Source organism: Hippichthys cyanospilos, chromosome 2, assembly GCF_059441005.1.
Source record: "Hippichthys cyanospilos isolate Australia breed blue-spotted pipefish chromosome 2, RoL_Hcya_1.0, whole genome shotgun sequence".
NCBI lineage: Eukaryota > Metazoa > Chordata > Actinopteri > Syngnathiformes > Syngnathidae > Hippichthys > Hippichthys cyanospilos.
In genome coordinates this window covers 2,266,825-2,277,870 of record NC_142370.1, presented here as the reverse complement: position 1 = coordinate 2,277,870, position 11,046 = coordinate 2,266,825, and the positions used below count along the sequence as shown (strand labels likewise).

Here is an 11,046-nt window from a genome sequence, read left to right as displayed (position 1 = left end):
AGGGAGCAGGAAAAAGAAGAAGAAAGTTGCAGACATGTTTGCCTAGTTTGTCTGGACGCAGGTCCAGCATGCATGATGTTGGCTTTGCTGCATTAACCAGGCATGTAAGACACACCAGGGATACTAAGTCAAACTGGGACAGGGTTATCAAGCAATCATTAGCCTGATTGTCCAAACTAGCATCAGTAATCACTAGAACCTGAGAGGGTAATTGGTGCTGCGTCTTTTATTTCGTCCCTTATTAGCTGAATCCGCTGAGTAAAAAATTGCATGAAATCATGTGCTGAATGGAGGGAGCTATGAGTAGTCAGCTGTCTCGATCTCACACTTGGTGGGTCCATTGGCAATGCAAAAGCGTTTATTATTGCTTGCTTTAAAAAGCGTTTTTGAAAAACTGGTTAGCTTCAGGTTTTGGTGGTAGTAATCCAAATGCCCTTGCATACATTTCTCGTTACCGAGTATGTGTATGGTGTATGGCTTTTTTTTTTTTCGGTCTACAAACCATTTCGGTCTACAAACCGTTCACAAACTGTCTTTGTCTTATCAATCAATGTGTTAGTATCCTTTTCCTCGATTGGAAAACCAAAACGTTGCCACTCAGAAGATTTATAAGCAATCGGGCCGTCATTTCTCCTGTATACTCCATTGAGCTTCTTCTCCTTTTCATTTAATTTCGGATTACAAACAACGGTTAGGTGCATACCGGAGTGCATCACACAAGCCTATCCACCAGCCTAGATGCCCTCCATTGTACCTCTGGCTCAGTAAGCCTACCGTCCAAAAAAAGTGAAAAGGGAATTAATCTTGTGGCTTGCACGCGCGAGATTTCGTTGCGAAATTTCGTTGCATGAGGTCTTGTCCCATCCCTGTTAGTTGCTGAAAGGAGTTTGCTGCCTTTTGTCGGGACGGACTTTGAACAGATGTTGCAGTGGTACTGGCTCAACGTTTGTCACCACAAACCCAAACCACTGGCATTATATCTCATGTCTTTTAGAACCAAACGGTTGGCTTTCTTTAGCTTCTCCAGCCTTGTTTGGTGTGAGCGTGAAGAAAACAAGAGGAGTGCGGAGCCGCATGTGCATATTTCATCATTATGTTGCAGCGCTTTGTGGTTTGAGAAAAGATAAAATACTTCAGTGGACGGCGTAACAAGCCACGCATTTGAATTGCATTCAATGACGTTTGCGTGATAGGGTGATATTCACAGGATGCGTTTGGTGCGACAGGACACCAGACGTGACGTGAGGTGGCCAATCGGTTGCAGAAATATTGTGGGGTGTTCCAGATTAAAAGCACTCATTTCCACAGTAAGATATAACTGAACATTAAAAAACAGGGCTTAACACAAAAATTTAATGTCATCTATGGATGGACTCAAACATCAGGTCAGTCCATCTGGTCTTTTCTTGAAACCAAGACAGAAACAACCTTGGCTATGGACCTTGGACATGAGCACCTTCCAGATTAAATGCAGTTATTTCAAAACAAGATATCACAGGTAAGAAAATACAAACTTGAGCGCTTGAAGATTTCTTAACACTTGATAAATCTCATCTTAATGCCTCTCTTTGTGAAGACAGATGCTTTCAGGCATTTACTCAGGCTGGATACTTCTTTGAATGAAAATAATTTGGTATACCAAAAGCTGCTGCACTCACATATTATTTGCATTACATGATAATTTGCACAATTTGCATGATAATCTTCCTCATATGTAAACAGTTCTTCTACTCAATCTACTCCGTAATATGCTTGAAATGTAAATCTATTAATTCATTAGTGGTTCATTAGTGGGTTTTTGTTTTTGTTTTTTTGTTTTGTTTTATTGCCTACTTTATTATTTGCTGAATTATGGAATCTCTCTCGCTCTCTGTCTGTGTGTGTGTGTATATATATATATATATATATATATATATATATATATATATATATATATATATATATATATATATATATATATATATAATATGTGTGTGTGTGTGTGTGTGTGTGTGTGTGTGTATGTATATATGTATGTATACAGACACACACTGTATTTTTTGGACTATAAGGCGCACTGGTATATTAGTCGCAGGTAATAACATCAGATCTTTGCGCAAAAATATGGTATATGAAGATTAATTTTTTTTTTTTACATCATTTCAATTTTTTGTAATTGTCTACCAACAGCAACATCCCCTCTTTAACTGACTGAATATGCCTGCATGTTTAGTCCCAACATATTTATAGAAAAAGGATGGATGGAAGGATATCTGTTAGTTGAATAGTAGTTCAAAATCGAAATCAATATTTCAATAGCATCTTTTTTTTGCCCCCCTTTGTTTAATAGTTTATAATAATTTTAGTGAGCAGAATAACACATTCTACATAATTCATATACAATCATAAATACATAAATAAAATCACATACACTGTGTACTGTATATAACATTTAGACATCACAAAATTTTAAACATTCTCTTATTACATTTAGACATTTTTTTTTTAATAATATATTGTTTTAACTCTTTTGAGCACAGCCATTGATTCACATTTTTTCCGTTCTATTTGATAGTTGTTCTGTAAATTGACACCTCGAACAGATGCATACTTTTGCTTACTGGTGGCTAACAAAAACAAATCAAAACACACAGATGAGCCGCTGCACTGGACTAAAGCCACAGGGGTCAAAACATGAGGAAAAAGTATATATATATATATATATATATATATATATATATATATATATATATATACTTTTTTACATAAAACATCATTTCAGATGTAATAAAGTGTTGTCTAGGAATCAAAATGAATGTTATACCGAAATGTACAAAAAATGAAGTGGAACACATTTTTTTGAGCAGCATGCTGTCATAGTCATTGGTTGTGCTGAGCTGGCCAATTAACCGAGTGTGGCCCTCGCGCAGAACACGGAAGACAGCGCAAGGATCTCCATCACCTTCTTTCGCCTCTTTCGAGTGATGCGATTGGTCAAGTTGTTGAGCAGGGGTGATGGCATCAGGACGCTGCTGTGGACCTTCATCAAATCATTCCAGGTGAGCCTCAATTTTTTGGCTGAATCCTGGCGACGCTATTAGATGAATGTCTGAATTCTCTTGCAGGCTCTCCCCTACGTTGCACTTTTGATAGCCATGCTCTTCTTCATTTATGCAGTTATTGGAATGCAGGTAAGGTCTTTAAGCTGCACAAATTGCATGAAGCAAACACTATAGTTTGGGAAAAAAAGGTTTGGAACAAAACTATCCCTGCGCAAATTCAAATACATTAGCATTTCTAGATGGCATGCTAGGCAACTCACGAGCCAACGAGCATCCTGGCAAACCAACCAATGAGATCTTAGGCTCTTGCCTCTTTTTATCTCTTTTGTCCGTTTGAATACTACAGTACTGCATATGGCTGGGCATAAATGCAATTCATTTCTCTTTTAAGGTAGTGTTTCTCAAAGTCCGCAAACCCCTTAGGTTCGTGGCCTGACGGCTCGGGGTCCGTGAAACAATTTGGGTTCTTAATAAAAAAAAAGACATTTTATTTTATATTAAATTGAAAATGTATTCATGACTCTTTGATAAAGCAATCCATTAAACAGGTTTAATATATTTTTAAAAAGGACATAATTTTGAAATTTGTCCCAAAGACCCACGTAAAGAGCTTTATTATTTAGTCTCTAAATATTTGGCAGCAACCTGTTTGGGGGAAAATCGACCCAGTTTGTTATGAGCAAGCGTCCAATTTGAAAAACGTATTTATTTTGTTAACATCAGTATGGCTGAAAACTAACACATATACTTGAATATGTTGATGAATAAAAACGTCACTTCTGTTTGGCTTAAATTATTTTGTTTGTTTTGTTTCCGCAAACATTTACAATTGGGTCCCTGACTCCAAAAAGTTGGAGAACCCCTGTTTTAAGGCACAACCATTCAAAACTGAGCTCAATCTCAAAATCAAGGTTTAAGTGTTCCCTGTTTTTTTACAGTTCATGGGGAATGGAAAAGCCCGCAAAGAAGGATTTGCCCCGGCGGACATGCATAATCAAAACTTGTGATATGTGTTTAATAAAACTTGTCAACTGGTCGAAGGTTCTAAATCTGGTCCAAGTAGAAATTACCAGCGATTTGACTGAAGTTGCACCGTACTTGCGTCCTTCGTCAGGTTTTTGGGAAAATAGCCACGGTGGACGGAACGCAAATCAACCGCAACAACAATTTCCAGACTTTCCCTCAGGCTGTCCTCATGCTCTTCAGGTCAGTTGGCATCTCACGAGTTAGTACAACAACCAGCGTTGACGGCTGTGGCTTTTTTTGTTGTTGTTGTTGTGTTGTTGTCAGATGCGCCACGGGCGAGGCCTGGCAGGAGATCATGCTGGCCTGTCTTCCTGGGAAGCTGTGCGACAGCGAGTCGGACCACAACCCCGGCGAGGAGCGAACGTGCGGCAGTGGCTTTGCCATCATCTACTTCATCAGCTTCTACATGCTTTGCGCTTTCCTGGTGATCCTGATGCTTTGCGCAATAGGCACAGGCTGCAAAACAGCTGCAAATTAAACAGCGTCTCTGCGTCCTGCTTTCAGATCATTAACCTCTTTGTTGCCGTCATCATGGATAACTTTGACTATCTCACCCGGGATTGGTCCATTCTTGGACCACATCATCTCGATGAGTTTAAACGGATCTGGTCCGAATACGACCCGGAAGCAAAGTGAGTACTCGGCCTTTTGCTCCGGCTTACTGGCACTAAGCAAAAAATTGATGAGTGATCCTTCAAACCCGACAATGTGCATTTTCCTCGTCCGCCACCCTGGCCACTTCGTCCAGTTTCTCTAGGAGAATCCCCAGGCGTTCCCAGGCCAGCCAAGAGACATAGTCTTTCCAGCATGTCCTGGGTCGACCCCAGGGTCTCCTCCCAGTGGGGCATGCCCGGAACACCTCCCAAAGGAGACGTCCAGGAGGCATCCTAACCAAATCCTTCCCAAAGAATAAGTCGGATATGGTGATCAGTTGACAGTTCCACCCCTCTCTTCACTCGAGTGTCTAAAACATGTGGCCGCAATTCCAATGACACAACCACAAAGTCGATCATCGAACTGTGGCCTAGGGTGTCGTGGTGCCTAGTTGACATATGGACACCCTTGTGTTTGAACATGATGTTTGTTTTGGACAATCAGTGACGAGCACAGAAGTCCAATAACAAAACAGTAGTCAGGTTCAGATCAGGGGGCCCGTTCCTTCCAATCACACCCCTCCATGTCCCAAGCTTCTGCAGCCAGGGAATAGAGCGCCAATGTCCATGCCTTTGGCCGCTGCCCAGCTCACACAGCACCCGACCTCTATGGCACCTCCCACTGGTGGTGAGCCCATGGTAAGGGGGACCCAGGTTTACATTTTTATGTGCACCCCCACCACTACCACCCGAGTGCAGTAGAAATGTAATGCAACTTTAAATCAGGAGTGCCATCTGGAGGAGCTAAGAAGTATTGTATCATGTATCATGAGACTTCATTTTCCCAAGGCGACAACTTGTGATTTGTTATTCAGCAGTCGCTCTTGTCATGAATCCTTCTCCTGCATTGCGGCAGGGGCAGGATCAAGCACCTGGATGTGGTGACGTTGCTGAGGAGAATCCAGCCCCCTCTTGGTTTCGGCAAGCTCTGCCCCCACAGGGTGGCCTGCAAGGTGCGTTATGTTCAAAAGGAACCCAAAAATATGTCACATGGAAATGCAGCTATTGACTATTTGATTTGGATTGTATGAGCTGGTTAGTACCGGGTATGAAGATAGGTATACCATACAGCAGTGGTCCTCAAAATGGGGTCCGCCGAGCCCCGGGGGTCTGACAGCAGGGGGTCCGTGAAATCGTCTGGGTTAATTTATGTATATTTGTTTGATGTCAAGTTGTTTTGTATTAAATTGTGAAAGCATTCATTACTCTTCAATAAAGGAATCAATTCAATCAATTTAGCTCATTTAATGCCAGGGACGTATTTTCACGTTTTTTTAAGAATCCGGACATTCAATCCCAGATACTTAAGTATTGATTTAATAGTTTAGTCTATTATTTTTCCTGCCATTTAAAAAAAAAAAATTCAAGACAACTTGCAAGTTTGGTAAAATAGACAGAAACATGAAATCAAATCAGTATTTCGCAGGACACATAAATGATGTGGCGGGCTGGATCTGGCCCCCTGGGCCCTGAATTGGATCTCTGTGTAAGTATCTGGAAATTAATGCCCTTCATGTACTTAAGTATCGATTTAATTGAATGTTGGGACTTTTAAAAGAACATGAAATATTTCCCTGGCATTGCATGAGTATCGATTTAATACAGATTTAATACTTAAGTAACTGAAAATTAATGTTTTTAATGCACAGTACTTAAGTATATATTTAATACTTAAGTATCTGGCATTGAACGTCTGGACTCTTAAAGTAACGGGAAAATACGTCCCTGGTTTTGAATGAACTCAAATATTAAAAAAAAAAAAAAAAACATAATTTAAAATGTGTTTTGTGTCTACAATTACATGCTAACAAGGCATGGAAGCCAGCAAAGCTAAAGCGCCACTTGATTTGATCATGCTGTTTTGGATTAAATAATTGGAAATGGACCCAATTTGTTACGTATAAGGAGGCGTGCAATTTGCAAAACTTTAGTATAGCTGAAAAGTAGCAAATATACTTGTCAAATTGAATATGTTGGTAAAGGAATCCCAATTACAGTTTTAAATTTAATAACGCTAAACATTTTTAAATGATTTATTTTGTTTTGTTTCCACAAATGTTAGCGATGGAGGGGTCCTTGGAAAATTTGCTTTCTAAAAGGGGTCGCTGACTGCAAAAAGCTGGAGGACTGTTTACAGGAACTTATATGTACATATCTGAAATGAGAAATCGATGGCAATACGACTTCCTCAGCAGAGGTAATCACTCTTGTAAGGATAATAAATTGGGTTTTGTTATGGGGTGAGGATGCTCACGAATGAAGTGGACCCCAAATCAGATTGGACTAAAGGTTAGAATGGAAATTGTTTAAAATATATATATAAATATACAGTGGGCTCCTGTGTTACGAACCTAATCTGTTCAGCGGCTATGCTCGTAACTCGAATTGCTCGTATGACGGGCAATCCAAACCTATGTTAATTAGTGAATGCGTGCAACACGTGCAAAAACCTTAGGTAAAAACATCACGACTTTATACACATATTAAATATTAGTAACATAATCTACTGTACAGTTAAATTAAATAACATAAATATACAAAGGAAAAATGACATTTAGCTTTGGGGCGACGTGACTTGAGCTGGGTGGAGACGGAGGGGAGCAGAGACGAACCCGCAGAATTTATTTATTTATTTTCTTAAACTAGAACTTTTCTCAAACGAGAACATATCACCGGCGATTTCCTTCTCTTTAATCCATAATAGAAGAAGCCTCTCCATTTTGTTGTTGACCGAGGTCCGTCCCCCGGCAAGGAAATTCTTGCCCTTAGAAGATTGCCGAGCGGTTACGGCCATGCAAGGTTGCAAGGGAGCAAGGTTAACTATGCGTGCGCCTCCTTCGTATTTTTTTATTATCTCCTGCTTTGTTTCTGTTGTCATTATCCTCTTACTTCTTCCTTTACCGCCACGAGCAATTTTAGAAGCCATGTCTAACAGATAAAGTTTGCAAAGTCTTCACAACACACTGACCAGCTGTGCCATCAAGCTCGATGAAGGATTTCGGCCAATAGCATATCGGCATTTCTGTGATTGACGTGACGCCGGCCAATAGCATATCCGCAAATCCGCAAAGCCTGCAGGGGGACACCAAGAGCAGAGACCATAACAGATTTGCTGCCTGAACGACGTCGTAGGCGAGTGTGTTGTAGAGCTGATGTTTGATTGATGTTTCATCTGCAGCGCCTGGTTGCAATGAACATGCCCCTGAACAGCGATGGCACCGTTATGTTTAATGCCACCTTGTTCGCACTGGTGCGCACCGCTCTCAAGATTAAAACGGAAGGTGAGTCCCAGTCTTATTGCTTGCCACATCCAACGCTAAAGGGAGAATTTCCCATCGGGAATCTGGACTCCAAGGTAACTTGGAACAGGCTAACGAGGAGCTGAGGGCTGTAATCAAGAAGATCTGGAAAAGGACCAGCATGAAGCTATTGGATCAGATCGTGCCCCCTGCAGGGGGTGAGCGCTCACTACACAACACAGGCCACAACTTCAAAGTATGACTAGCCATCCCCTTTGAAATTGTCTGACTGCTAAAGAAAGGAATGGTTGAGATTCTTACCGAGCGTGCCAAAACAAGGCCTTGATGGCACAGCAAAAGTTCATAGGCACGGGTTTAGACACGATTAGGGTCAGCATGTGTCACTACTGCTACTACTACTAATAATGATAATCCATGAGTGTTATTTAGCGCTTTTCTCCATACTCAAAACTCTTCATCATTTTTTGTACTATACACTCCATCAATCGACACATCTTAAGCTGCTTTCCGACTGACCTTATCTACTCTAGAATAAAACAAAAATGGATTCACAAGATGCTGCTCATGAGCGCAGCTAGCATAGTCATTTGGACCGACTCCATACTATAGATTCAGAACAAGCTGTTATCAAAACATGAATTCTTGCCGTAATTCCCCAAATATAAGATACTTTTTTCCCCCACAAAAATGACAGTGAAAAGTATGGATCGGTGTGTCCTATAAACGGGACCTTAAAAATGTGGGTTTTTTTGTTTTGTTTGTTTATTTTAAGCGACACCATTCAAGGAAGATTCATTGTCAGCCACATAAGCCAAGTCTTGACGCACAGATGTGCATTTTATATCGGCCGTATTCTTACAAGAAATTAGTGTAACGGGATGAGCACAAGGATGGATGTCGGTTGGCTGTAAGCGTCAAGTGCCTATTGCAGCCAACAGCAGCTTGTGTTAGCTGAGATTTTACTGCATTATTTTCAATAAAAGAAGCGAGGAGGCTGTTCAGCCGTCCGAGTCCATCCTTGTTCACACACAGGAATAGCACTAAAACAGGCAAATTATGATGTCTCCAGCTGATTCAATTATGAGTGCACCGGTTCGAGAACACAGAAAGGTATTCCATTTGACTCGTTTATTAATTGAGGTCTTTTGGCATATACACACAATCATAAACTCGGTGGAACACTGATCCTAAGTCAGTTCAGGTAAAGTGACCAGCTGCATTGCGAGGAAAACGATAAACCGCTTCAAGCACGTTTACTGACCGCTTGCAATGTGGGAAATCTGAAACACACTTACAAATTCATAACTTATGAATGGAAAATAATATGAAGAGTTTACAAAAGATGAGATTGATTCTGTTTCACTCTACTTTTGACATTGTTGCCAAAGTGTTGGTGCATTTTATAACACGCTAATAGTAGAAAATAGCAAATTTGACCCCAAAATGGAGGGTGCATCCCATATACAGGTGCGTCTTATATTTGGGGAATTACGGTAGTTGTTGTTTGCATTGTTTTTTTGTTGTTGTTTTGATTGCATTTTGTACACTTGATGGCAAGATGGAGGATGTCAGTGTTTCTGATTGGGTATTTGCCGTCTGTTCTCTCAGATGATGATGTAACAGTAGGGAAGTTCTATGCCACCTTCCTGATACAGGACTACTTCAGGAAGTTCAAGAGGCGCAAAGAGAAAGGCTTGGTGGGTAGGTGCTCCTTGGACAGGATCAATAGCACCATGGTTCTACAGGTGAGTCCATCTGTCAAATGGAACCAGACTCTAGTCAAAAGCAAAAACACCAGCAAATGCTATAAACGGAGAAATATTTGGACTGATTTAAACTTAAGTATTGCTTTTATTGTTGATAATATTAACATGCGTCATATAAATTAATTTGACTTGCAATCGGAGAAAGCGGCCCTCTCAATTTGGTTGTACATTTTATTCATTCTCTATTTTATCATTGTCGGACACATGTCCAGGCTGGCCTGCGCACGCTGCACGACATCGGACCAGAGATCCGTCGAGCCATTTCATGTGACCTGCAGGACGAGGGGCTTGTGGATTTGACGGAGGAGGAGGATGAGGGGATTTACGGGGTACGTTTGGCGAGTGAGACGCACATTCACGCCTTTGCCTTTGGCTGTGGAAATGTCGAGCGCAACTTAATTGTTCCCGGCATCCGTGCACAGCGTAACGGCGGTCTCTTCGGTAACCTCGTCAGCCACGTTGGCGAGACTCTGCGAAGCCCGACTATCGTCACTCGACGCCCGCTCCAGATCCTCCCCTTTTCCCGCCCCGACTCTGCAGAAACCACCAAAGTGGTCCCAAGGGCCAACAATAGAAGCCAGGAGACAGAGAGGAACTCCTCGCCTCATCCGTATCTTCATCGTCACCATTATCATGGTGGTCAGTCCGACTCCTGCTGCCTTAACTGCAGTGAAAGCCAATGGGCCGTCCCATCCAACGCCAACCTCAACAACGCCAATGTGCCGGCGTTCCTGTCCGCAAGACGCACGTCTTCCGGCAAATGGGGCTCGCTGCTGCCCACCCGAAGAAAACCCCAGAAGTCGCTCTCTATGAGGTGGGCTCCATTTCACCGCCGGCTGCACATTCTTTCCCTGTCGCACCTCAACCAAAAGTGCCCAAATCTAACAGACATTGCATTAAGTTCACCTGTTAAGCATTTGTGAGAAACTATACACAAAGAAGCAGAAAAGGCCTTCTTTTTTTTTCTAGCTCATGCATGAGGAGAACAGAGAAGGACTGCACAAGTACAAGTCTACCGCACTCTAAAGCAACGTATCTTTTTTTTTTTTTTTTTTTTTGGAACTCTCTAATTACGTTAAGTCCTAGAAAAAAAATATGGCTGGACCAGGGTAATGACCCTTGTGTGTGTACTGTATAATAAGTGCATTTGTGGCAAAGCATGATGTGTGTCACGACATTATACAAGATAAGTGAAGTGATATCTATCTTGATATCTGTCTACCTTCCCTTGATTCATTTAATTCATTTTTTTATTCGTGTGTGTAGTATTTTTTATTCATCTGATCCACAGAGCATTGAC

The 11,046-nt window shown here is 41.4% G+C and overlaps 1 protein-coding gene across 4 annotated transcripts in view; it reads left to right on the top strand.

The window, feature by feature from the left end:
- cacna1db (calcium voltage-gated channel subunit alpha1 Db) overlaps nt 1-11,046 on the top strand; it is a 154,582-nt gene that overhangs the window by 126,367 nt on the left and 17,169 nt on the right. For all 4 annotated transcript variants that reach the window (XM_088440821.1, XM_088440811.1, XM_088440796.1 and 1 more), the window contains 11 exons: nt 2,910-3,038; nt 3,105-3,170; nt 4,156-4,247; nt 4,332-4,491; nt 4,572-4,699; nt 5,577-5,673; nt 7,899-8,001; nt 8,076-8,177; nt 9,589-9,725; nt 9,959-10,075; nt 10,169-10,560. In XM_088440821.1, the coding sequence (XP_088296947.1) occupies nt 2,910-3,038; nt 3,105-3,170; nt 4,156-4,247; nt 4,332-4,491; nt 4,572-4,699; nt 5,577-5,673; nt 7,899-8,001; nt 8,076-8,177; nt 9,589-9,725; nt 9,959-10,075; nt 10,169-10,560 (1,523 nt within the window). The remainder of the gene's footprint in view (nt 1-2,909; nt 3,039-3,104; nt 3,171-4,155; nt 4,248-4,331; nt 4,492-4,571; nt 4,700-5,576; nt 5,674-7,898; nt 8,002-8,075; nt 8,178-9,588; nt 9,726-9,958; nt 10,076-10,168; nt 10,561-11,046) is intronic.